The sequence below is a fragment of the Myodes glareolus genome, chromosome 19 (assembly GCF_982192425.1).
Source record: "Myodes glareolus chromosome 19, mMyoGla1.1, whole genome shotgun sequence".
In the NCBI taxonomy this organism is placed as follows: Eukaryota; Metazoa; Chordata; class Mammalia; order Rodentia; family Cricetidae; genus Myodes; species Myodes glareolus.
In genome coordinates this window covers 65401851-65429700 of record NC_142044.1, presented here as the reverse complement: position 1 = coordinate 65429700, position 27850 = coordinate 65401851, and the positions used below count along the sequence as shown (strand labels likewise).

Genomic DNA, 27850 nt, shown 5'->3' with positions numbered 1-27850 from the left:
CCAGACTTAGACACCCGTTACTGGTGTCCCAGGTTTTCGGACACCGCTTCCTAATGCTGTGCCCCACTGGAGCTTTCTGTGTCATCTCTTCTCCCAAAGGACTCAGAACTGAGGACCCAGAGAAGGGAGCGCAAAACTCCCGCCAATCAACGGCTTTAGTCATCACCCAGGTGTTCTTCGGTCTTGCCAATGGAAGTTCTTTTGATGGTGTCATTTCATTCCCTTCTTTTAAGTCCGATATTGGATAGGAACGTCTGGAATTAAACTAATGGGCCATGGTGCTACTTTGAGTTGTGACACTCCGGAGAAGGTGGAGGGGAGGGATGTGGTCCTAGATCTTTGAACCTATTGCCTTTCCTGTGTTCCCAGCATTCTTTAGCAGATCCTAAACAATTTTGTTGCTACCCTCCCTACTGGAATTTACGTACTGGAAATTGGTGGAGCTGGAGGATCTCCACGCTGAGAAGTGGTAAGTGCCTAGAGTTTAAGGCCAGCATAGGTGCCCAAAGCAACCCAGCACTGGCTGCTCAAGCCTTCTGGGTTTGCCTGCCTGTCTGCCCCATCTCAGCAGAGTTCTGGGCTCATCCTGACTCTGGCAAAGGCTGGGTTGGCGGTCTGGATCTGACTGCTGGGGAATGAACATCTGATTCTAACCTGGCAGCTGGGAAGAAGCTGGACCTGACTGCCCAGTGGGCACTTGACAGCAGGAGACTAGAGGAGATGGAGAGGTGCTGGGGAGGGAGAGGCTGCACTGACTGTGAGGTGAGAGCCTCAGAAACAAAAACAAAACCACTAAAGGCAACTGGAATTAGAAAAGCAGTTGCCTTTGATGGCCACCAGCCAGTGCTGCATCATCTTGAAGGCTCTCAAACGTGCTTCTTGTGACTTGAGAGGCTGTCTCTTCCTGCTTTTCAGTGAGATCAGGTCTGTCTCATCGCAAGAAGAACAGTGGTTCTATACTGGTGTCTCACAGCAGCTGTGTCCAACTCCAGTCAGTATGGATGGCACCACTTGGCCTCATGGACGGCTCGGAATTTAAGGAGGCACAGGCCTCAACATGCCATTCCTGCACTAGTCAAAATGCTGGGGTTTAAGTAACCAAGTCACCAAATCTACCGAGGCCTACACCTCCACTGCTATGTAAAACTCAAGGACTCCACTGCTATGTAAAAATGCGGAAAAGAGGCAAGAGCAATTAAAAACACAGGGGTACCCAAAAACTGCAGCATTAACTTCAACTTTAAAGACTGGATTTATTGGAGAAAAACAAAAAACCCTCAACCCAAAGGATGGGATTTTACATCTCAAGACATCTCCCAAGTAATAATGTCTACAGATTACAAATCATTTTCATAGAAGATATTTTTGTACAAATTTTACATGTATTCAGGAGCGGGACATAAGTCAACCCCTGTTTTTATTTTAACAGGAGTAGAGAGTGGGACAGAACAGCTTTCTTCTGGGTGCAACTACCTGGAAGGGAAATAGACATGAATAGGGCAAACTACCTTTTCATTGTCCACAACCAACTGTTTAAAGAACCCATTCAGCGGTGGGTCTTTCACTAAAGCCCACTTACTAGCTACTAGCCAATCAAGTGAGCTGCTATGCCCACTGCTGCAGCAAACTGAACCAAAGCTCCTGCACAGCAGGCCTAAGGGCTTGCACATCAGGACCAAATTCTCTTTTGTCTGCAGGCATCCTGACATCCTACAACAGGGAAGCTTGGCCTCTTTGGAGCTGATCCTTACAAAAAGGCGCAGATCAAAGCAGACATCAAGCTACTGTGTTGCAAGAGAAGCAAGAAACTATTCAACAGTTCTTTGCATTATCCTTTATTCTTGAGGGAAGTCAAGAAACCAACCCCCATTAACAGAAAGCCACAGTCTAGGTCACATTAGAAACCCAAGCACCAGTATGGGGTTCCAGTGAAGGAAATGTATAGAAACCTCACACACCATCAAGGCTGAAGACCTTTAACTCAACTCTCCCCATGTCACCAAGTCCATCAACTGAAATACTCTGACAACAGCAGGGGCAGGCAGGGACCGGAATTAGACAGCATAGAACTGGTTTGCTTGAGAAAAGCAGTGATTCCTCAGGCCACAGCTTCCGGTGGCCAATAAAATGCCTGTAAGAACAGGTGTGTGACTTACACAGACTGCTTTTTGAAGGCTAAGTGTCATCAAGAATGCGAGATGACCAGAGTGATAAGGTTTTAAAAGAATGTGGATATATTTGAACCTCTAGAAAGGACAGGTCTTAGAAGACTGGAATTTCCCACAACTGCTAAGTGCTTCCCCATCCAGGAAATGATCCGTTCTATTCAAGTGTCTATTGGAGGTCACACCATTTCCCGCACTACCTGGTATAAAATAACTGATCACTCCCCCAACCAAAGCTTTTCAAACCACGATTGAGCTTTCCATTTATTTTGGTCCCCAAGCAATACTACTTGTTAGTGGCCTGCAGACTCATTCCCAACTACCCCCTTGGGGGGTAAACAAACAAACAAACAAACAACAATTCCCTCTAGGCTGACCCCAGTTAAGTCAGAATTAAAGTAGAAGGGCTGGCAGCCTCCTGGAGACTAAAATAACTTGAGAGACTAAATCTACCTTTCCAAGGATGGGAAATGTACTCAGATGATGTTTGGGGAATTCATAGGTGCCATCACAGGGTATGAACTAAAAGGTAGAAATCTCAACTCTTCCTTGTGCCTTTTTCTACTGCCCAACTTATGTGACTGAGTCTGTCACTACATTCCTGCTGAATGGAGCCCCAGGCACTAGCCACACAGGTAGCTGCTTGGTATCCTCAGAACACATTATAACTTCCCCATTCAAAAGCAGTAGCCTTATCTCTTGGTCTATGATGGTGATTGATTCTCCAGTTACTTCAATACTTTAAAAGGCTGCAGCAGCATGCAAAACAATTTCATTTCATTAAAAAAAGTTAAGAAAGGTCTCCAGGAGATGGTGAGTTTTATTTTTTCTCGTCTGGATAGAGGTTTGATTTGCCCTTGAGTGTTCCGGGGTGGAGACTAGAAGAAAGCACAGCGTGTGGAGGCCTACTCAGTGTGGTCGTCTCCCTCGGTCTCGTCGTCACCATCCACAGAGAGAGCAGCATACTTGCTTGCAGAGCTGAATTTCTGTAACAGATGAGAGGGACAAGGTAACGGGATCTGAGATTCTCCTACCAAATACTTGGAAGCAGAACTTCAATGCTTTGGCATGGCTGCGTCCCTCTAGGGGGAGCATGTCCCAGTGCAGCAGTCAGGGAGGGCCAGGGTCCCAAGGAACTCCTCAGCCATACATATACCAAGAGGATGAGAACTCAGAAATGGTGACTCATCAACAAAAAGCTTTTTTTTCACTAATTTGAAAAAACGCCACAACCTCATTTCCAACTCCTCCAGTCTCAAGAAAAAAGGAGTCTGATGCAGCCCTGAGCTGAGAAGTGGACGCAAGCACATGACACTTACAGAGGCTGGGCTCTCCTCAGGTTTCTTTGGCTCAGGTGCAGATCTCGAGTCTTTATCGTTTTTGCCTTCTTTCCTGCAGAGACATGAGCACAGACCACCTAGCCAACAGCGTCACTGGGACAAGTGCAGAAATTTTAGATACCCCAACTGTAACCGTAATTTTAGTTTGTTCAGTGGTAGACACGGTAACACTTGGGAAAGCCAAGAATTTCTTCACAAAGCCCCCTGCACCTAACTTCAAAAGACCCCAAATGAGAAGAGAAAATACACATACCTATCCAACTCCTTCCAATGGTCTCCAGGCCCGCGACCGGAGCTCCCAGGTTGGCCTCTTAAGACACTCACCCCATCTACTTTATTTTCATCTGTTTAAGCAGAAATACAAAACCAAGTTCAAACAATATAAAGTGACCTATCTTCTTGTCCTAGCTTTCCTCTAAGGTGAAGAAAACATGTACTAAAGGAAATTAACCCCACTCCAAACCAGGCTGCCAAGACCTTTCTTCCCAAGTTCAAACCAAACCAAACAAGACCTATTAAAAAGTCCCAGTGTAGTGAATGCCAACTAGAAAAGCAAGAACTAGAAGCCACGTGGTGATGGTGGTGCAGGCCTTTAATCCTAGGAGTTCAAGGACAGGCTCCAAAGCTACACAGAGAAACTGAAAAACTACTGCAGCATTTACTTTAAAAAAAAAAAAAAAAGAAACACTTGGTGGTGGTGGCTCATGCCTTTAGTACCAACACTTGGGAGGCAGAGGCAGGCGGAGCTCTGCGAGTTCGAGGCCAGCCTGGTCTACAGAGTGAATTCCAGGACAACCAAGCCCACATAGAGAAACCCTATCTTGAAAAACAAGGTGCTTAACTCTGGAAATTTTTCTTTTAAGCCATTTTACTTTTATAAGTATAACCTGCATGAATGTGCACCACCAATACCTGGTGCTTGTGGAGGATAGAAGAGGAAGGACATCAAATGCCCCAGAAGAAATAGGAGATGCAAATGGTTGAGTCACTATACGGGTGCTGGAAACTGAACCTGTAACTTCTGGATGTGTTTGTATTCAGGCTTTAACCAGATCAAAACCCACTTCCTTGGTGTGAGCTCACCTTTCCTCGATGGTCCGTCCTCAGAGGGATGAGCTGGAGCTACTTTCCCTCCACCACTACAGGAAACAAGAACGCAACCATCAGTTTTCAAGGGAAGACAACACAAGCCTATGATGTTTTCTGAACGTAGTGGGATGCCTTTCCAGAAATACACAAGAGCCCACACGTTTAACACGGCAATATTTTAGTATAGGAAAGACAATGAAAACAGTCATTTCCACACTCAAGTGCCATATGCTTTGGAATTTACATCCCAGCAATGTTAGCAGCAGTCTTTGCAAAAACTGAGAAAATTTAAGAGAATTTTAAGCCACTTAAGAGACAAGACCCTCCAAGGTTGTATTAACAGCATGGCTTAGGGCAAAGCCCAACATATTGAACTATTTCTGAGGAATAAATACTTCCATTATAGCTGATTTCAACCCATCGAAATGATGCCAACTGGCTAACAAAAATTCAAGAAAACAGACACTGTTATGAGACACCCGAGTATGAATTATACAGGAGGCAACCTCATCTGCAATACTACAAAGGCCAGCCCCCCTCAGGGCACCTCCAGCTAAGCAGCTGCCGTTGCAGGCCTACTCACCTTGTAGGGGACTGCTGCTCTGTGTCTGAGCTCTGAGATCGAGCAGGAGGGTTAGAGCTTCGCTTCACCCACGCATTCTCCTTTGGTGGAGGGGCTGGCATTACCTTTAGAGGCTGATCAGGTTTAGGAGGTTTGGAGGTTGGAGAGTGACAGTCTTCTTCTTTATTGAGGGTTTCATTTTCTAGAGACTTCTCACTCTCTCTCCTTCGTGTATCTGGGGGGGGGGGGGAGACTCACTGTATAGCACTGTACAGCACTCACACAGACTGCAACTGTATGGAAATGATCACCCAGTAATTCCTTTCCATCAGCAGGGACTGATTTGGCTAATGGTTTTAATTACACAAAAACCAGGTTTCCAAGTCATCTGGAGAAAAATGCTTTATGAATACAGAAAAAGGAAAATCTACCTGTGTAAAGGAGATAATTGCCTGTACACAGGGTAAAAACTAGACACACCCGTATTTGCATAAAAGTTTTCTGGAACCATGGAGGCAAATTTGCCAGGTGCCTCCTACATTTGAAGTACAAATGCTACACAAACCAACACCACACTTAACCTAGCCACAAGGATCACCACATTATGTTACTGGGCTACTGCAAACATGAAACATTTCCAGAAAACTGTTACAACACTTGGCTCAATGTACAAATCACTTTGGCCTTGAACTCCTTTAAAATACTCAAGTACAAGTAAACTTGGGCACAGAAGAGCTAGGCAAGAGCGGGTCACAGTATGCGAAGGGTGTTGTCATGAACGCTAGCTGCGTGTGAGTGGACAGACTGAAGACGAAAGAATGTTTCACCCTCCAGGACACCGCTGTGAGGTTGTCTACAACATTCAATAATGTCACCCCCAAGAAGAGCTTATGAAGGCCAGTGCTACCGTGGCTCCAAAGAACACTCATGGTAGAGAATCAGACTTCGTAGGTTTTCCTCTGGCCTCAAGGCATGACATGAATCTCTACCCCTTGACAAAATAAACTTCAAGGGGAGGTTGGAGAGATGGTTTCCAGTTAAGAGCATTGCCTGCTCTTCCAAAGGTCCTGAGTTCAATTCCCAGCAACCACATGGTGGCTCACAACCATCTGAAATGAGATCTGATGCCCTCTTCTGGCCTGCAGGCAGACACACAGACAAGAATATTGTATACATAATAAATAAATAAATATTTTTTTTTAAAAAAAAAATAAACTTCAAGGCTAGTCTGGTCTACCCAACAAGTTTCAGGATACCCAAGGCTACAAAGAGATCTTGTCTGAAGACCTAATCTACAAACACTGCAAAGTCCCTCCATACTCTGGTTATGGAAACAGCAATACTGATACCCATCCTGGCCTGACTTACTTCTGCCAGATGTGGCTGAGGCCCCAGTCTGTGATGACTCACTTCCTGTCCTTGACCGTTCCCTTTCCTGAGTTTCTTCACTTCGCCAACTTGGGTGTCTGCACACAGGAGATTAAAAAAGAGAAAATGGTGTTCAGTTCACTTAAGATCACAAGAACCTAACACAAACTGTTAATAGAAATTAACAGGTATAAGCTGGGTGGTATTGGCACGTACCTTTAATCTCAGCACTGGGGACACAGAGGCAGGCAGATCTCTGTGAGTTTGAGGCCAGCCTGGTCTACAAAGCAAGTTTTAGGATAGTAGAGGTACACAGAGCTATTACAGAGACCTTGTCTCAAACACAGAAACAAATCACACACACACAAAAGAAACATTTTTGAACAATTCTTATTATGCCTGAAACAAACAGGTAACACAATAAGCACAAAAAGAAAGGCAAAGTAACAAGTAAATGGAGTTGGCTGAGGAGGATCACGCTGGCAACTGCAGGGCAGGAGCGTATGACCTGTCTGGACTCAAGAGTGATCTCTGGAGTTGCCTGTGAGACTGTTCCAAAAACCAAGTGTAGCTGGGTAGTGGTGGCGCACGCCTTTAATCCCAGCACTTGGGAGGGAGAGGCAGGCAGATCTCAGGTGAGTTCCAGGACAGTCAAGGCGAAAAACCTTGTCCCGAAAAACCACCAAACAACCACCCAAAAAGATACCAAAAACAAAAACATCAAACTAAACAACCTAACCCAACCAAACCTGAAGCAAAACAAACCCAATGGCTTTATGTTGCTGGTTTTTTTGTAGACAAGGAAACTCATGGCAATTCACCTGCACTAGCTTGAATCTTGAGTGCTAAAAGTATAGGCATGAGTTACCATGATTTTTCCATTTTCTGGTTTCTACTTAGTACACCCTAGTGGGGTTTTGACATTGACACCCTTCCTAAAAGAAATTTTTTTGTCGGGGCTGGAGAGATGGCTCAGTGGTTAAGAGCACTGCCTGTTCTTCCAGAGGTCCTGAGTTCAATTCCCAGCAACCACATGGTGGCTCACAACCATCTGTAATGAGGTCTGGTGCCCTCTTCTGGCCTGCAGGCATACACACAGACAGAATATTGTATATATAATAAATAAATAGATAAATAAATATTTAAAAAGAAATCTTTAAAAAAAAAGAAATGTCTTTTTGTTTTGTTTCTTGAAGAAAAAAAAAAATCACATAGACCAGGTTGGTCTTGAGAGAATCAGCTTGCCTGTCTTTCAAAGGAGCACACCACCACACTCTTAGCTGATAATCTTTGTAAAGAATTATGAAGGGCTGATGAGAGGACTTGGTGGGTCAGGGCAAGTGCAAGTCTGCCGAGTCTGAGGATCTGATTTTGTGTCTCAGGATCCAAATAAGTGCCCTCTGATGTCTGTATTTGCACCCCCACAAATACAATAATAATAAAAGAACTGAATAATTATTTGGATATCTGTTTTTACAAAAAACAGGCATGATTTATTTACTTCTGCACCAAAGTGCCACCAATTTCTGTTTACGGCAAGTGTAGCATAGGTCTTTCGGAAAACTTCAAGGTATAGGAAGTCTTTATTGTGATACCGTAGTCTCATAGTCTGCAGACTGCTTTACCCTGCCCAATAAACTCTTCTCAGTGACACCAGCAATTCCTCCCATTCCTCCAGTGCTCCACTCATCAGCAGGGAGGAAACACCAAATCGGACAGTCTTACCTCTCCCGCGGCCGGCGGTCTAGTTTTGGCTCATCCAGCTGCCGCTGCAACTTCTCCTGCTCCTTCTGCAGCCGCTCTTCTACTTCCCTTTCTCTGGCAGCTGTGTCAACAGGCTTTGCCCCTCCAAATATAGAAGCTGCTCGGCTGGACTGGGAGGTGCTAGCAGAGGAATCATCTTCCTTAGGAGTACTCCGAGGCTTTAGATTCAGTTTGGGTCTTTGGGGGGGACCTAAGTTAAACGAAACTCTAAGTAACAGTTTCCAAATAATCAGAAGGTGAATGCTCAAAGTCAGACACCAGACAACACAGTCCTAACGATCTTTTCAAGGATCTTGTCTGGAAGAGCATCTTCAACAGGTTAAAAACCTACTTGTAGAAGTATGACAGGGGAGATTTCAGAGGTAGTGGTTATGTTCACGCACATGCGTGTTTGAGTGAGAACATCAATGTGAAGGCCAGAGAGCTCCAGGATCTACCTGTACTACCCCATTATAGATGCAGGTGAACATACACTGTTCACCATTTTCAAAATGGCATATGCTGGAGATCTAACTCAGGCATTTTACAGATAAGCTATTTCTAAGCCAAGAAGACTATTTAGTTCTTACAATTTTGTATGAAATTCTAAATAGTCCAATTTCTTAATCTTTCCATGTTATCAAACACCTTTCAAGATAAACCTAAAACTGGTTACATCTTCAGTCCAGAAAACTAAGAAAGGTATAGTGGTTAGAGGGAGTCTGTGAGTGCAACAACTGGGTTAACAAACACTGCATGCCTACCCTCTCACAACACAGTCTACACGTGGCCTTTATCATTACACTGTACCTTATTACATGTGTCCTACTTCACTTTTGTGTGTGCGTTTGTTCATGTTCCTTTCCTGTGTGCATAGAAGCCAGAGGTTGACCTTAGGACAGTCATTTCTTAAGTACTATCCACTTTCTTTTCTGAGCATGGTCTCTGATTGACCCAGAGCTCGCTGATTAAGGTAGAATGGCCACCCAATGAGCTCTAGGAATTTGCCTGGCTTTTCTTTTTAAAATGTAATCTATGTGTAGTGTTTTGCCTGCTTGGATGTGTAGCACATTTGTGCCTGGTGCCTTTGGAGGTCACAAAAATGCAACAGATTCCCCAGAACTGGAGTTTTGGTGGTTGTGGGTGCTGAGAACTGTACCTAGGCCCTCTACAAAAACACTGAGTGTTCTTCACTGCTCAGCCAGCTCTTCTAGCCCTTGCCCTGCTTTCTATGTGGTGCTGGGATAGAACTCAGTTCCTCTTGCTTTTATAGCAACACTGTCCTAAACTTGTCAAGGAGCAATTATCTTTTCATTCAAGATAAAACAGGCCCAGAAAATATACAGCCAATATTTGGCAGAATAGACATGGAACAAATATGATTTCCCAACCTCCACTGTTCCTCTCATTATAGCACTTCCTTATAAAATTTCCATATAGTGACAAACTCAAACAGCTCACTGAACACGTTTAGATATCATGCAAAAAGAAAGCTACCAGGATAATTGACTGTCTCTGCATAAAAGAAGTCAAATTGCTAGGACAATCATATTTAAAAAGCTGCACGATAAGTTTCACAAAAATAACTTCTTAGTAAAGATATGGCAGGTTGCTGAGGAAGCTGAGTAGTCAAGATGCTTATTGCTAAGCTTGACAACCCGAGTTTGATTTCCCGGAAACTCATGGTAGAGACTGGACTCTACAAATTGTCTTCAACCTCCATGCATGCAAGCACACACAAGTGAGCGAGTGAGTGAGTGTGATATAAATATAGAAAGCTAAGAGCCAACCATTGCTGGTCTGAAATGCATACAGTGCTGGGATTGAACGTGTATGATACCAGTAGTATCAATTTTTAAAAGATATTACATTGACTTTGTCCAGTAATAGTTAAGGGATCATGAAGACTGAGCATGCATGTATCCAAGAGGACAGACAGATGTGGAAAAATATCAGGAGTCACAGGAGTCAAAGACCTTGAGACTACTTTATTCACTTACAAATTAGATTTACTTTTCTTTCTCAAATGTGGCTTAAAGAACAAAACATTCAGAACCATTACAAGATGTTAAAAGATTATAGAACAAACAATTTACTTTCAGGCCAGATAAAACAGCCTTCAGACGGCATCACCGCACATCACATAAGTGGTTATTATTTATTAATAACATTTGTTAGAGCTGAGTGTGACAGTGTTTTGTTTCAGCAATCAGGGGCATAATTTTTAGAATAAGCACACAAAAATCTCACCACTGATAAAAATCAGTGACATTTGTTTCCACACCAATTACTGACTGGGACTTCCATTGTCTTCACGTGAAAGATAGAATGTTTCCTTTTCTACATTTTCTATAAAGATTTTTGCTTTTTAAAAGAAGATGGATTTCTCTGTGTCGTTCTGGCTGGCCTTGAACTCATGGAGACCCCCCTGCCCGCCCCAGTGCTGGGATTAAAGCTGTGCGCTGTCACCACCATCCAGCTTTTAAAAAAATTTTAACTGAAGAAATCTATGTGAAGGCATCGAAGATGAAAAGATTCTGTTCATCTTCACTATCTGTCTACTGTGCTCCGCCACCCCCTTTACAACAGACAAACTGTGTTTCAAAGCTGAGGAAGGCAAACGTATTTTACAGGATAAGGAAGTGAGTACCTCTGTCGTCACGCCTATAATCGTCCCGGGAGTAATCATCCCTGGAGCTCCAGGACCGATCATCCCTCCTGTCATACCGGTCTTCATAGCGGTCTCCACCTCCTCTGTAGTCATCATCCCTGCGGTACCCACTGCCAAACGCTCTTCTGCCACTGCCTATCCTGGAGTCATAGCCTATAAACAGATCTCAAATTGTGGTTGCAAAGAAGGAAAAAAAAAAACCCAAAACAAAAAAATTGATGAAAAGAGGTGCTTTCACTGAGTATGTGACTACCTCGGTCATAGTCTCTGCTGCCTCGGTCGTCATAGCGATCCCGGCCCCCATAGCGATCCATATCTCGACGTGGGCCGTCCCGATACCCATCCCGGTATCCATCCCGATACCGGTCTGAATCATAACGATCTCGATACTCTAGAAAGAAAAGAATATAGGTAACACCACTCCTCCAGTTTATGGAATGCGAAACTCATTTGATCAACTTGGTTTAACTAGTTATATTCACGATGACTCACTTTATAGAGTTCAATCACACCTCCAAATCAGAACCACTTGTACTGAATTAAAAGTTCCTTTGTAGTTAACTATTACTAAAACAAAACTGAAAAATACCCTTTGGGTGCTAAGAAGGGAGCTCATGGCAGAATATCTGCCCCAGGAAAACTGCTTGAGAGGTATAGCAGGAGGACTGAGTTCAAAGTTATCTTCCTGTCAAAACAAAACAAACAAAAACAACAACAAAAAAACCCACCCCACAAACAAAACAAAAACCACAACCACAAAATGACAGCTCTAGGTAATGTTGCTCCCCTGATGAAATTTTGCTCAGTTATTAGATGTTTTTTTCTTGGATGGGTGGGGTGATTTAGATGACCCGAGGGAAAACCAAATGTGCTCTGGTGGCTGGAGAGACGACTCTGCTGTCCAAGGGCTCACTGCCCCTACGACTCACATCAGGTAGGTGACAACTGCTTTCTAGCTCCAGTTCAAGAGTGTTCAGTACTCCACTAACGCTGCAAACCCCACTGAAAAGTGTGCATAGCTCCCTCAATAAAAAAAAAATCTTTTTTAAGACAGGTTTTTTTTCTGTGTAGAGTGTAGACCAGACTATCCTTGAACTCAGAGCTCCATCTGCCTTTGCCTTCCAAGTGCTGGGATTAAAGTTGTGTGCCACCATATCTGACAAAAATCTTTTTAAAAAAGATTTATTTATTTATGTATTATGAGTGCTCTATTTGCATGGACACCTTTATGCTAGAAGAGGGCATCAGATCTCACTATAGATGGCTGTGATTGCTAGGAATTGAACTCAGGACCTCTGGAAGAGTAGACAGTGCTCTTAACACTGTCTACTTAACAGTTGAGCCATCTCTCCATCCCCCAATAAAATCTTAAACTGTCATAGTCTCAGCACACAGGAGGCCATGTAGTCCCAGGTCAGTTTCAAAAACAAAAAAAAAAACATAATACAGGGCTACTTTCAAATGTTTTTTTCCTGAGTTCTAAATTTTATTCGTTATTATACTCATATTATGATATACTATGACGAAGTCTATCATTTTCAATTTTTTGTGATGTATTGACCCCTTTTCATATATTTTAAGAAAGGTGAATCACTTTACCCATAAAGCAGTTCCCCCGCTGGACTTAGGTAGCAAATATGGGGTCCTATTTTATCTGCCCTCTCACACCACACTCCCAAATCTCTTTTCCACTGTCAATGTCTGTTGAAGACAAGAGTCTTTGTACACTGCCTTCAGCACAAACTACAGTCACCATAAAGTTCTCTGAAAGTCATCCTTAGAAATTAACCATGAGGGTTGGAGAGCCGGCTCAGTGGTTAAGAGCACTACTGCCTGATCTTCCAAAGGTTCAATTCCCAGCAATCTCATGGTGGCTTACAACTACCTGTAATGAGATCTGGTGCCCTTTTCTGGCTGCAGGAATACATGCAGACAGAACACTGTATACAAAAATTAATGATTACAGTTACTCAGCGATCTTTGCTGTTTTTCAGAGAAACTTGCCGATGAAATTTAAATAAGCATCTAGCTTATTTTGTAGATTTCATGTTTGTGAGTACGTAAGTCAGTGGTCAACCTTGGGCTTGTGCCTCAGACACCGCTCGTCTTGGTTTTGGATATAGGGTCCCTCACTAACCTGTAACACCCATAGAGAGCAGCTTCTGCCTATTGTCACCTCTGACTTTAGTCATGTCCAAATCTTAAATTTCTGCTAAGGTTTATTTAATAGGAGCTTAACAAATTCATTTTCCAAATTTGTCAACACTCTATATTATCAAAAAACAAACACAACAACAACAACAACAAACTCTTATAAATAACCAGAAACAAAAGAAACTCTGTCTAAGTCATACCCCAACTTCTAACTGCTCATGTTCTATTACCAATAGAACCAAGAACATGGAAGGAATGAATCTGCAAACTGAACTTACTGTCTCCAAAGCTATCATCACCTCTTCTAGGTGGGTAGTCATCAAAGCTGTCTGCAGCAGGACGGGCCCTCCAGTCTGTGTCTGTTTTGTCAGAATCCCGATTTCTGTCTCGACCAAAAGAACGATCATCCCGGTCTGCAGAGAAAAACAAGTTAGCTAACTTCTCACATAGCCTCACACATCTCACTGACTTCTATTCTCTACTGCACTGGCCCAAGTCTTGCAGTTACCCTAAGTAACTGCCCGACTTTTTCTTCAAATGTTTTCATTAATGTACTATTTATCTATTTCACAGCATAGCTTAAGCTGTTACAGCAAATCTAATTATTTAATTTAAGGTCCAATTAGGCTAGTCAGTGCTTTGAGATCTTTTTAAAATATATAATTTATATTTTTTTATGTTCATTGGTATTTTGCCTGCGTGTATGTCTGTGTAAGGGGGTCAGAAGCCCTGGAACTGGACCTACAGGCAGATGTGAGCTGCCATGGGGGTGCTGGAAATCAAACCTGGGTCATCTGGAAGAAAAACCAGAGCTCTTAACCACTGGGCCATCCTTCCACTCCCAGAGCTTTGAAATCTAAACCTAGTAACAGTTTGAGTTGGGAATTCTTTGAAGTAGAGATAGATGAATTAGATTACCAGTAATAATAGTTCCTTCATCGTGACAAATCTCCTTTAACACTGCTTAAAGCAAAACTGGGTGAGAACCATTACTGTAGGACTCACTACTTCCCTGGACTTCTTGGTAAACTTGGAATATTCTACCAGTTTCCTCACCTTTATCCTGTGCTTGATCAGCAACGTCCACTCGAATTCTCCGGTTACCTAGAGACTGAGAGCATAGGACCCTGTTAACTGACCTTGTTGACTCAAAAAAGCCCTTATAAAAACTTGAAAATTGAAATAAATTCAAAAGAACTAACAGAGTTGGCTTTAAGTGAATACAAAGCCCACCTCTCTGCTCCTCAAGCCTGATCTCATATAATGGAGTTCACTCTCGCAGCTCGTTAGGCTCGCAACCAGCTAACTGCTTATAATTACAGCCCGCAGGAGGCAGAGGCAGGAGTCACTCTAGGTCCCAGCCTATAGTGTATAGAAAGAGACACCCAGTTTTTCTTGGTGGGGGGAAGGGGAGTTGTGAGAGAAAGACAACTAAAATGCAACCAATTGGAAGGTGGTGGTGACACACACTTTTAATCCCAGCACTTGGGAGGCAGAGGCAGATCTGTGAGTTTGAGGCCAGCCTGGTCTACAGAGTCAGTTCGAGGACCCTCAAGAGTGGCTAGAGTGGTTACAGAGAGACCTTGTCTCAGGGGAAAAAACAAAACAAAACAAAACAAACCACCCCACCAATACAAAAAGATACAATCTAGCATGATTAGTACCAAAGCAATTTCACCCAAACAGGACAACCACACAGCAGCAAAACAGCTAAGACTGCTGTCTACAACCTCATTTTTTCCCCCATTCAATATTATTTTCCTATACCCTTACTTCCCTTTCTAAATTACCCTGGTAAATACTGCCCCAAAGGTGACATTAACAGGTATGAAGCAGAGAATCTGGCTGTACCGAGTAACTTTTACCACTATCTGATACAGATCATGGCGTGTAATCACTATCCAGTGAAAGTATTTCTAAGAGCTGTTTATTTACAACCCTACCAAATGGTAGGTTAGAGTATGGAACGTTGCATAGGAAATGAGTTCTTAAGTAATTAGGAGTTTCTGGGGTTAAACACCCCAAAACCTGAAAAACAAAAACCCCACTGAGTGTGGGTGGCACACACCTTTAATCCTAGCACTTGAGAGGCAGAGGCAGGCGGATCTTGTGAGTTGGAGGTCAGCCTGGTCTACAGAGCGAGTTCCAGGACAGCTACAACAGTTACACAGAGAGGCCCTGCCTTGAAAAACAAAAACTCCTATTAAATTGGCTTTTCTATCTGCATTTATTAAGGCATTTTGGCTTGACAAAGTAAAACTCTAGAGCTGAGCCAAAGTAATGCGTAGGTTTATTAGAAATCTGGTACATAGCTGGATGGTGGTGGCACACGCCTTTAATTCCAGCACTAGGGAGGCAGAAGCAGGGGGTCTCTCTGAGTTTGAGGCCAAATTGGTCTACAAGAGCTAGTTCCAAGACAGGTCTACAGAGAAACCCTGTCTCAAAACAAAAGAACCTGGTACATGAAGCTTTCTTCCCTAAAATTCCATCAAAGTGCTCCCCCTAATTAACGGAAATTACTGTTGTTCAATTAACATGACGTCACTTGGTTTGGTTGATAAGCAAAGCACACACCCTGCACCCCTGCCCTGACTGTTTCTTTACCTCTTCATTGAGACTCAGAGCACTGAGCAGAGAATCCAGGTCCTCAAATTCTGCATAGCCAAAGCCTTTTAACCTGTCTGGATTGCTGGGTTCACGTGGTAAGCGTACAGCGCTGATCTGAGAGGATAAAGGAACAAATAAGTAAGAGAGGAAAACCACAACCAACCATAGTGATCAGTACATCTGTAACTAATTTCTTTGAAGGACATACAAGAAGAACCTGAAAGTTGTGGGGAAAACTGGTATAAAAGGATAGAAGACCAACTACTCTATAGCCTATTATATCTTTCAAATCATATTAACTTAATCCTTAAAAAAATTAATGCATTCTTTACATCTTGGACTCTGCTGCCGTCCACTGTCAGTTTACATTAGCTCACCATCCTCGCCATCTCAGAGTCTAACACGTTGTTAAGACACTCACATTTAGTCCTCTAAAGAACTCCTTAATGGAGTCTTCTGTCACATCATAGGGCAGGTTCCCTAGGAAAGCAGTGTAGGGTGGTGATTTGGGAAGACGGCTCCGGTCGATATTGGGTTCCCGAGCAGCCCGTGGAGCAGTGGGGAGGATGGAACGGTCAATTGGAGGTGCCCTATACACATCGTCATCGTTACTATGCCAAGTTGTTGACACTAGGATAGAAGAACAGACAAAAAGAATTAAGAAGCTGGGCATGGCAGAGCACTTGGGAGGCTGGAGCAGTAGGATTGGCAAGAGTTCAAGGCCAGCCCGGGTTCCTGAATGAGACTTTCTCCAACAACCCTGACCACAGAAGTCAGAGAGGCAGAGACTAGCTCTGACCAGCCAGGCATTCCAGTTGGCTGTATGAAGAGATCTTGTCTCAACAAACACCACCCATACAAGATTAAAACAAAAATTAAGAGGAATACTCCTTTACAACTACTGTCACAGAACCTAAAATTCATGCTAACACCAGCCCAAGCCATTGATGCAAAAGACTAAAATGGGTATGCTTCAGCAACATAAGAAGTCAAAGAAAATGCTTCTAAGGTGTTCTATCAAGAGTGAACAGAGTGGGGCTGGAGAGATGGCTCAGCAGTTAGGAGCATTTGTTCTTGCACGACTCAAGTTTATTCCCAACACCACATATGGTGGTCTACAGCCGTCTGTAAGCCCGGTTCTGGGGATCCAACAGGTACAGTCAAAGTAATGAGTACTTATGGCTTTTTTTTTTTGGTTAATTGAGACAGGGTTTCTCGGTAGCTTTGGAGCCTGTCCTGGAGTTAGCTCTCATAGACCAGGCTGGCCTCAAATTCACAGACATCCGCCTGCCTCTGCCTCCTGAGTGCTGGGATTAAAGGCGTGCGCGGAAACCACCACCTGGCCCTTATGTCTGTTTTCATGTATATCAACATGACTAGCTGATAGCTCTTCCACTCCTACTATTGCACTAGACCTTGTATTTTCTACCCCCTCCACCTCTGTTTTTTGGAGACAGTGTTGTATAGCCTAGGCTTGAGGTCCCCCTGCCTCCACCCTCCCACTGTGGGGATTATAGGTATGTACCACCTCACCAGGCTTTCTTTAGGGTTTATCAACCCCTCAAACTCAAACAAACTAAACCAACTATCCTAGACCTGGTTCCTGAATTTGTATTTAGTCAACATTTAGAGAAGGTATAAACTGTATGAAATTTCCTATATTTATTATAAACATGGCTCACACAAAGTGATCAGTTTGTAATAGTTTTAAGAGAAAAAGAAGAAACAAAGAAAGGAACTTAAAACACCAATAAAATAAAAATAAATCAAAAGAAATTTTTCAGTACGGGGGGGGAAGGGTTGTAAAACATGTGAGCAGATCTCTGAAAGCTTGAGGTCAGTCTTGTCTATATAGCAAATTCCAGGTCAGACAGGGCTACGTAGAGACCTTGTCTAACATAACAGAAACACACATACAAAGGCAGGCATGGCAGTGCAAGCCTTTAATCCCAACACTCTAGAGGCAGATGGATCTCGATGGCTTTCAGGTCAGTCAAGGCTGAATAGTGAGATGACAAGAACCCCCCACACCAATCAATCAATTAAAACACCACTAACACCAAACTAGCTTCAGGTCCCTTTTAGATTTCAGATTTTCTCCTCTTAAATTATGCTGCGATATAATCACGAAGTTGAGGTGGAAACAGATTGAGGGGAAGAAATAACTAAGCCTGTGCAGAACTACAGAACAGCCTTATACAGTTAGTCAAAGAGAAGCCAGTAGCAGACAAGACCTGGGACTACGTTTTCTTTTTTTTCTCCCCCTTCTGCTATAGGTTTTCTGTGTGGCCCTGGCTGTCCTCTGTCTCCTAAGTACTGGGATTAAAGACACACACTACAGCCACCCGGGCAGCTACACAGCTTTAGTGCAGCAGCCAGTGGCTGTTCTGAAGTTCACTTCAGTTTGAGAACCAACCAGAGAATAAATACAACATCCTAAAACACACACACAATTTCAGGCTTTACAAAGAAAGAACCTTTCCAATCATAAGTGAGGTAAATTATGAAATATGATTGTGAAACAGTGAAAATTTAAGCATGACAGTTCTAAGGACAATTGACAAAGGAACATTACCATCTCCTTCCAGGTCGTCTGTTTCATCAGCCCAGCTGACTGGTTTGGGGACATAGGTGCTTCCTCCACCAGTACCCCCATCCTCAGCGAGAAAGTCTGTTAGGGAGATGGTCTTCCCCTTCTTATTCTTCTTTTTTGCTGAAAAGAAAGACAGATTATATTCAACGACATTCAAGTATTTAGACCCCCCCACCCCGCAAGACAGAATTTTTCTGTGTAGCTTTGGCTGTCCTGGAACTTGCTCCAACTTAGCCTCTGCCTCCCAAGTGTACCACCACAAGTATTTAGACTTTTATCCTGAACCATTCTGAACGTTCTGAAGAAATCAACAAAGACGGTCAGATGACTGAATTATGATATTCACATCAAAGATTATGCAGATATTAATGTAGACCAAGCACAACATAATAGTGATGGTTTGAAAAAAATGAACCCCAAAGGGAGTAGCACTATTAGGAAGAATGGCCTTGTTGGAGGAAGTATGTCACATCACTCAAGTGTGATTGGTAGCCATGCCACCAAGATATAGCAGCCTCAAAACTAGCACATCTGCCTGCACTGATCCTAACAGGCGGAGTCTCTGAAACTTTACAGTAAGTAAGCCATCCTCAATTAAATGCCTTTTTTTTTTACAAGAGCTTGCCAAGGTCATGCTGTCTCTTCACAGCTATAATAAACCATAACTAGACCAGTAATAGTCAAGGAAGTTAAGTGTAATAGCTATGTGGGAGGCTGAAGAGAAGGACAGTGTGCAAGACAACAAAGGTGAAGGGAAAGGTAAATGTAGCATGAAGTCCTGGCTTCAGTCCTTAGCACTATATAAACTGGATGTGGCAGGCTACACTTGAAATGCTAGACTCAGCAGGTAGAGGCAGGAAGATCAGAAGTTAAAAGCTATCTTCAGATACACGGTGAGTCTGAAGCTAGCCTGGAATATATGTGACTCCGTCCCAAAAAACTAATATAACAAAGAGAAAAAGAATGCTTATGTATATACATATTTAGGTACAGAAAGAGAAATAGGTATAGAAAATAATGCCCCCCAGGAAATAAGGTTGTTTTCTACTGTATTATTCACTTGCCCAGGGCCTAACATACAAGAAAGGCAAAGACTTACTTACTACTGAGCCCCATTTGAAATTTTTAGCTGGCCAGTGGTGGCGGAACCAACAAAAGGATCTGAGTTTGAGGCCAACCTAGCTGACAGAGAAACTTTGTTTTTTTAAAAAAACCACAACCACCTGCCCCGCAAAAAAAAAAAAGAAATTTTTTAGTAATTTTAATTTAGAAACTACTTAAACAAACAAACTTGCTATGCAAACCATGATAACCTTGAGTTTAGAGATCCACCACCTGCTCCTGCCTCACCATGCCTGCAATAAAGTACTTTCTAAAAAACAAAACAGATTGGAGAGATGGTTCCATCATTAAAAGTATTTGTTGCCCTTCCAGAAGACCTCAATTTAGTTCCTAGCACCCACATAGGTACCATAACCATGCATAACTCCAGGGAGTCTGGCACCTTCTGCAGTCCTCAGGCACACACACAATGCACACACAAACAAGCAGGCAAAACAGTTATATAGACAAAACAAATCTAAACATTGAAAACATTCACGGCTCCTTAAAAGACAAAGCTCCCACACCATATATAATATACTACATATGGCACTGTGTATTGTTTACCTGCTAAATAACTATGAAGGAAGACACACAAAAATCTATCTAGAGAGAAGGGCAGTAAATCTCAGGTGTTTTCCCAGCACACGCAGGGCTCTTCCCATCTTCTACGGCAGGTTAGTATAGCCATGGTAAATTTCCTGCTTCCTCAGAGGTATTTAAAAGCATTTGATTAGTTAAGAGACTTAAAATACCCCAACTCTCTGTACCCTTAAGAACCTAAGAAGCAGCTGGGCACTTGGGAGGCAGAGGCAGGTGAATTTCCATGAGTTTGAAGCCAGCCTGGTCTACAAGAGCAAGTTCAGAACAGGCTCCAAAGCCACACAGAGACCCTGTCCTGGGGGGGAAAAAAAAACAACCAAAAACCAAAAAAAAACTTAAACCGTGATAGAACAGTTAACTCAGAAAAGTACCAAGAAACTGGCAAAGTCACCACCATGCCATTAAGGCGGGGAATCACCAAGCCAAACCAAACCAACAACAAAACATCATATGGCTGAGTTGGCACTAGCCTGTAATCTTAGCATGGAGGCTGACGCAGGATGATTACAAGTTTGAGGGCAGCCTTGGTAAAAAGTGACTGTTCCCCCTCTCCAAAAGTTAAGCAGCTTTGCTGTATCAACGTTGTTGAGACAGACTCTCACTATGCAGCCTCTAGAGTTCCCTATATAGAGCTCTACCTACCCGTCTCCCAAGTGCGGGAACAAAGGGATGTGCCACCACGCCCAGCAGCTTCATGGTTTTTAGCAACCATGAATTCTTCCTCCACCTTCCAATTTTCAACTCAAGAGGAATAATAATCTAACTTGATATACCAATGCTTAATAGAAAGCTGATTTCTCAAATTCAACAGTCAAAAAATAAAGGTGCCTTGCTTGCTTCGAAAGCCAGACAGTATTATGGATATAATTAACAACAACAACAACCTCAAGTATTATGGGTTGAATGCTCACACCAAATGAACATGCCACAAAAACGCAGAAGATAGCTATAAACCAGTAGTTTAAAGCACTAATATGACCCTAAAACAGATAGTTTATCAGCCAGACCACATGATTCTTTCATTTCCTTCTGTTCCTCTGAATTAGTTATTGACTGTACCAAAACTCAAACTCTAAGGCTAGAGTGTCAAGCTCTGGCCACTGAACTGAGCAACAGTTGGGAACTTTTCTGTTTGAAAAGAGTTAAGCAGAAGGTTCTAAAGCACTCATATCGCTCCCTCCAAATCACATGAAGACACCTTTAAGTTTGCCACCCCATTCAACGAGACAAGAAGATTCATGCAGTCCTGGTTGGTCACTAACTGCACCAGGTAGCCAAGGATGAACCTAAACCTCTAGTTTTCTTGCCCCAACCTCCTCTTCCCTTAGTGCTGTGATCAAAGGCATGCAACACAACACCAGGCTGATATGGTGCTGGGGACTGAACATGGAGGCTTTGTGCATGCTAGGCCAGAGCTAACGAACAATAAGATCACCTGAATGCAATACAAGAACACTCTAATTTACTTCATGTATTACAAATATTTATTTTGTCCGACTGTATGTGCTCCATAAGCATGCCCGATGCCTGCTGAAGCTAGTAGAAAGCCTTGGGTCCCCTGATTCTGGATTCACAGATGATGGTGAGCCATTACATAGGAGCTGGGTATTGAAATCGGGTTCTCTGCAAGGTATTAAGTACTCTTAATCCCGTCATCTCTCTAGCTACATTATTTCAGTCTTGATTTTCTACTTTTTAATTAAAAAAGAAGATACCTGGAGTTAGAATGATGCCTGACAGAGTGCCTAATTTGGCTACTAATATTATTAGCTATCTGTTCATTATTTGATTTCAGCGACTCAGAGAAAACAGTGGTGGTGGTCAAGCCAAGACTACCAAGTTCAATAGAATAGTAAGAACTTAAGGTATCTCCCTCCTTTCCCGCTGTTTTGTATACATTATCTTATACCAAAATACAGCATAATTTGGAATTAATCTACCCTCTGAAATGATATGGCTTAAATCAACTTTTTATAGATAGGGTTTCTCAACTCTTCTTGATTTCAAGTTTAGACAAACAGAAGTCTCATTCTTCATTAATGTAACTTGACATAAAGAGTATTAATAAAACATTAAACTAGTTGTTTCTAAAATATTTTTAAATCATTTACTTCTTCCTTTATGATCCTCACTGTTCCCCCCATCCAGTTGAGAATGTTAGATGTAGTAAAAGTTTTCAAAAGACAGGCTAAAATTTCCTTAAAAGATCTCTTACTCAAGTGTAGCTGCGTCAATAACTCAGTCATACATAAAGCAGCAGCTCTTAAAAAAGTGGACCCTGAAAGGCAAATTAATTGGGACAGCAATGTATGTCCCACTCCATTTTATTCCACTGACAAGTGTCAAAATCCTCCCGTGCCCTTTGCTCCTCCAAAATCTAGGGCCCTGCATGTTTAAAATATTTCAACTTGTGAGGGGTTGGAGAGATAGGTCAGTGGTTAAAATTGTGGACCGCTCTTGCAGGGGACCCAAGGACCCAAGTTTAGTCCCTAGTACCCAGATCAGGCAGCTCACAACAGCATGTAACTCCAGCTACAGGGGAAAGTCTGATGCCTGGCTACCTTTACTCATGTGCATATACCCACACTTAGACACATACACACAATTAAACATAAAAAGTTTTTAAGGCTGGGTAGGTCGCACATCTTTATTTCCAGCACCCAGGAGGTAGAGGCAGGAAGATCTGAGTTTGAGACTGGGTTGGTCTATGTAGCTCCAGGACAGACAGAACTACAAAGATAGACTCTGTCTCAAAAAAACAAAGGCAGGCGTATTTCTGTGAGTTCGAGGCCAGTCTAGTCTATAAAGTGAGTTCCAGATCAGTCAAGGTTGCACAGTGAAGCCCTATCTTGAAAAACTAAAGCCTTTGATGATTTAACTGGTCCAATTCTTTCTATTTCTATTCCTTTTTCCTCAATCCCCAAATCTTGCATAAACTAGTTAACAAATCAATCAACTCACAAAGCGAACTTGTTTCAATTACTAAAGCTAAGCCCGATCCAACCAGATTATACATATGAAGCTCTTTACCTACCTGTTAAACCTAAAAACTTAAATCACCTCCCACATTAGTTTTAAAGCATATAAGACTATATTAGAGACCATATATTGGGGGAGGGGCTAGTGGTTCACGCTAACCTGGAATTTATGATTCTCCTGGTTTTCCAGGTATAAGAGAGGTGTGCACCACACCCTGCTGCATCTTGCTTTATTGTGCAGTATTGTGAATCAAATCTAGGGCTTTGCGCATACTAGGTAAGCACCCTACTGCTGAGTTACAGTGCCTGCTGTGGTCCAATAAGATTGTTACAAAAAGATACAACAGAAGAATAAACTTAAGGAGCTAAATAAAGAGCTCAGAGGCTAAGAGTCCTTGGCTGCCCTTCAGGAGAATCCTGGTTTTATTCCCAGCACCCAGAAAGAAGCTAACACCTTGTAACTCAGTTCCAAGGCAATTGATGCCTCCTGGCCTCTGTAGGAATTGCAGGTACATGGAAGATCAACATAGAAAACACCCATACACACAAAATAAATCTTGACTTAATCCCAGCACTTGGGAGGCAGAGGCAATGAGGTCGAGGTCAGCTTGGAGAGTTCCAGGACTGCTAAAGATTAACACAGAGAACTCCTGTCTTAAACAAACAAACACCAAACCAACCCAAAATAAACAAAACCCACTCAATCTTGAAATGGGGGAGGGGAAATCAGCTTAATTCTTAAATCAGGATCTTTCTCAACTTTTTCTCTCCCGAGCACCCCCCTACCCTCTTGAAGCAGTATCTCACTGTGTAGCTCGGGTTGTCCTGGATTTCACAGCAATCTTGCCTCTGACTCCTGAGCACAGAAGGCATTTGCTATTGGGTAATTCTAACTTTCTATTGGTTTTCTGGACTGTGCTACGAAGTCAAGCACAAGGCTTCATGCATGCTAGATAAGCATGCACCACTGAGCTCCATCTGTAGTCTGAGAAACACTGCTGAAGTGACATTTTCACCTCAATAAATACAAGGCCCAGGCAGGAGAGGAGCAGGCAGGGAAGGTTGCTGAAGGCCAGCCTGGGCCACAGTGAGATTCCACTTGGCTGTGTGTGTAAAAACTAAATTAAAATTTAGGAGGCTCAGGCAATATGATCAACAGACTGAGTCTCATAGCTGAACCCCCTGCCCCCACCCCCAAGTGTAAGCAACTAGCTTATTTGTATTTGGCAACCTTACTTCTGCACCTTTCATCCCTGGGGTGGGGTAGGAGAGACAGAGGCTCACTGCATAGTACTTGGCTGGCCTGCAACTCATGAAAATCTGCCTGCCAAGTGCTAGATTTAAAGGCAAGCCTTAAAACACAGAAACAGTTCCCCCGTGATCTACATCTCAAGATGTAGATCAAGATATATACACACATACTTTTTCAACTGAAACACTTTTCCTTCAATTGACAATACTTTGTGGAATTTGACTCCATGTAGTTTTTAGTCTTGGTCATCTAAATCTAAGTATCCTTGTACAGAATGGGATATACAAAAAGGTAATTTGTATACGTAAAACTACAGCCTTTGATTAGCACTTTGTAAAAGCAGTCATTAACAGGATTCTCTCACTACAAACCCAAAGAAATACCTCACACACTAGCTACAACTTTAGTGTAACCAATTATCAAATCATATTATCAAAATATTCTGATTCCTATTGCCAAATGGTCTGCAAATAAGCTATGTGCACTTATAAATGAGAAAAACTCAGATTAGGTAAAGAGGTAGATCACTTTATTAACTCAAATAGCCACAACAAAAACTTAAAAAAGCCCCTTTCTCTGAGGCAGGATCTTATTGTAGTCATTCTAGCCTGGAACTCATGGCAATCCTCCAGTCTCAACTTCTTAAGTGCTGGAATGACAGAAGCTAATATTCAGCTAAAACCTTGTATATTTAAGTATTCTTTAGAGACATATCTACCTTGGATCAAGTTTTCTTAAACAATCCTCATTTGTCAGCCCCGAGACATTAAGATGCTGAAGGGGTCACATGGAAACTGGTATTGCCTCAGAAAATTTTGGTCTTACTAAATAGTGATTAAGTTGTATCTGGTATTTTCACAGAGAACCCAGACCCATTTCCAACTTTGGGTACGCTAGCTGCTCAAAGCCGGTGTAACCGGAGAAGTGTGTTCAACTCCAAAGGCCAAGCAAGAGGTAAACTAGTATTGGGACAACAAATCGAGCTATACTGCCTGAGCTGAATTTAAAGAGGGAGCCTTCCTGGTAGGGTAACAGATGTGGGAGAAGGGGCAGAGACATCACTAAGCAAACTTTTTAGAGTGTGAATTGTACAAGAGTAAAACCAAAGACAGAGCTCACTGTAAATGTCTCTTTCTTTCTAATTCTTAACTGTTGTTTGATAGCACATAAGTTAGAGGACAACTTGGAGGAATCTGCTCTCACCACTACCATGTAGATTCTGGGAACTAAGCTAAACTTAGTTCAGCTAGGATGCCGTCCACCACTAAGGACTTCATAAAAGGGAAACCCACCCAGACTCTCAGTTAAGACACTAAAGTAACGAGGGAGCAAATCTAGGCCACTGAGATTTTTTTCACCAACTAAAACAGTTTTCTAAGGTTTAGATGATGGTTCTCAACAGCAACTCCAACTAATCGTGACAATTTACTACTTCCCATCTTAATGAGCCCAAGAACCTGGAGTCTTCAGGATTTGGCCCTACAGCTACCTGTAAGCAGTGAGACCTTAAACAATTCTTTGAGCAATTTTTCTTCAGCTGTGAGAAACCACCAATTCTTTCTTTACATCATCTTACAGGCTTCTTCCATTAAGTGCTATACTAACAAAAGCTGTTACATTCATTCAGGGTTGGGGCTCTAGCCTAAATGGGCGGTGGTGCACGCCTTAATCCCAGCACTCAGGCAGAGGCAGGCGGATGTGAGTTTAAGGTCACCCTGCTGTACGAAGCCAGGACAACCAGGACCATACAGCGAAACCTCTCCAAAAAACAAAACTTGACAAAGGGGGGGGGGGGGTGGAGGCAGGGGAAGTGCGTGCTTACCACGTCCAAAAGTTCAATGTTCCACAATATAAGTGGGGGAAATACAAATCTTATGCCCAAATGCATCTAAATTTGGCGACCCCTTCCCAAAGACAATCATAACCCTAGTTCCCTTGTAAAAATAGAAAAGATGGGTTTTCTAATAAACTGAGTGTTTTCGGGTATGGGTCGAACAGGTTTAATTCCAACATTTGGAAGGCAGAAGCAGGAGGATCTGAGTTGGAGGCTAGCCTAGTCTATGAAGAGAGTGGGTCGGATAGTCAAGGATACAAAGAGAAACCTCAGTCCAGAAAAAAAAAAAAGGTCTTTGAGTTTTGAGCTTTGCCTTTAATCCCAGCACCGGAGGCAGTGGATCTCTGTTGAGTTCAAGATCAGCTTGGTTTACATAGTTTCAGGACAGTCAAAGCTAAATCTATGACCCCTTCTCAAAATAATTAGAAGCAGCAATCCAAAAAATATTTTTTTACAGACTAGAGAAAATAAGCTATTCCCCAAACTCAAACTAAAGCTAGGTGTTAAAGTCACACCGGCATTCTTACAGGGCCATCGCAAATGCAAAACACAAAACACCCTATCAAAAAAACACAACACTTGCAATGCAGTGATATACACACCCCATTCTAAAAAAGAAAACCACAGAACCTCTAGCTATTATTTTAATAGCACCTTCTGGAAGTTTCCCAATTATCCAGGTAAATGACAAAAGTTGGCTCTTGACACTGAAACTACCAAAAAAGTCAACCAAAATGGAAGTTGTGTAACACAACGACCTGACCTTGTTCCCCACCCGTCTGGCATATAGTCGGCATTCAGTAAAAACTGTTTAGTTACAGCTGGGAAGAAAATCGCATAGGAGCTGGGTGTCCATCCCTACAGCTCCTCCCTAACACGTGGGCGCACACTAGGTTCCCTACCCTCAAGCATAGCAGCACCATCTGCAAACCTAATGTGCGTTCTCTTGGAGTACAGAGGCCGGGTCACACTCCAAACCCGACTAAAGCACAAAGTACAAGGTCATAAACGAGCAAACCTAGGTGCAAAGCTTCCCATCTGGACTCGAGCGCACGCTTCCGAGGCGCGCCTTCTCCACCTCGCCTCGGCTCCTATGCCGCGCACGCGCAACGCGGCTTCCCTCCGCCCCTCCACTGACTCGCGCTGGCGTTCTAACTGCTCCCCCCCTGCCCCCACTAGGGTCCGCAACGGCCTCGCGCCTTGGAGACCCGGTCTCATGTGCTCCGGTCCGCGCGCCAACCGCCTCCTTCCTTCCTCCGCGCCTTGGCGCGGGCGCAGCGCTCCACGACTGAAGGCCTCGCGCCAGCCACACATCTTTCTGCGCTTCCTCCTCCAATGGAAGCCAAAGCCCACCATTACTGCCTACTCCAACCTCGCGCAACGGGGTGAAAAGGGTGTGTGGGGGGGGGGGAGCCTTCCCCTCCCCCTAAACATCCCGAGGCAGTAACCTACGGCGGCTATGCCGCCAGCCTGCTACAGCGCACGAGCCCGAAAGGAGCCGGTGCCTCCTGCCCCCCAACTCCAGCAAGGAATGGATCAAGCCTGGAGGCGGTTTTGGAGCCTGGTCCTTGGCCACGCTCGGCCGCTCACTCACCTGAGGCCGCCATGTTGGGAGAGGGAGAGAGAACGCAAAGGACCCGGATGAGGCAATCACGTGATTATAGCGGGCGCGACGGGCTTGGAGACGCGAAACCAGGAGGGGGCGGGGAACTGAGGACGGAGGCAGAAGGCGGCGCCGCGCTAGGTTCGTAAAGCAGCGCGAGGAGGTGGTGCGGCGTCCGACCGGAAGA

The 27850-nt window shown here is 43.3% G+C and overlaps 1 protein-coding gene across 1 annotated transcript; it reads right to left on the bottom strand.

Annotated features, from left to right (window-relative positions):
• Window positions 1-1233: 1233 nt before the first annotated feature.
• Eif4b (eukaryotic translation initiation factor 4B) lies at window positions 1234-27805 on the bottom strand. The gene is made up of 15 exons (XM_048449610.3): window positions 27655-27805; window positions 18275-18412; window positions 16121-16329; window positions 15697-15813; window positions 14149-14203; window positions 13371-13505; window positions 11192-11329; window positions 10918-11091; window positions 8250-8478; window positions 6525-6622; window positions 5178-5391; window positions 4589-4644; window positions 3759-3849; window positions 3485-3557; window positions 1234-3151 (listed from the first exon to the last, which is right to left on the bottom strand). Exons 1-15 carry the CDS (start codon window positions 27665-27667, stop codon window positions 3071-3073), a joined length of 1821 nt encoding a protein of 606 aa, XP_048305567.1. The 5' UTR covers window positions 27668-27805; the 3' UTR covers window positions 1234-3070.
• Between the last annotated feature and the right edge of the window lie 45 nt (window positions 27806-27850).

Coding starts and splice junctions, on each gene's coding strand:
- Eif4b (XM_048449610.3), bottom strand. Junction 15,814..16,120: donor AGTTCTTTAGAGGACTAAAT/GTGAGTGTCTTA, acceptor TTATCCTCTCAG/ATCAGCGCTGTACGCTTACC. Junction 13,506..14,148: donor TGATCAAGCACAGGATAAAG/GTGAGGAAACTG, acceptor TTTTCTCTGCAG/ACCGGGATGATCGTTCTTTT.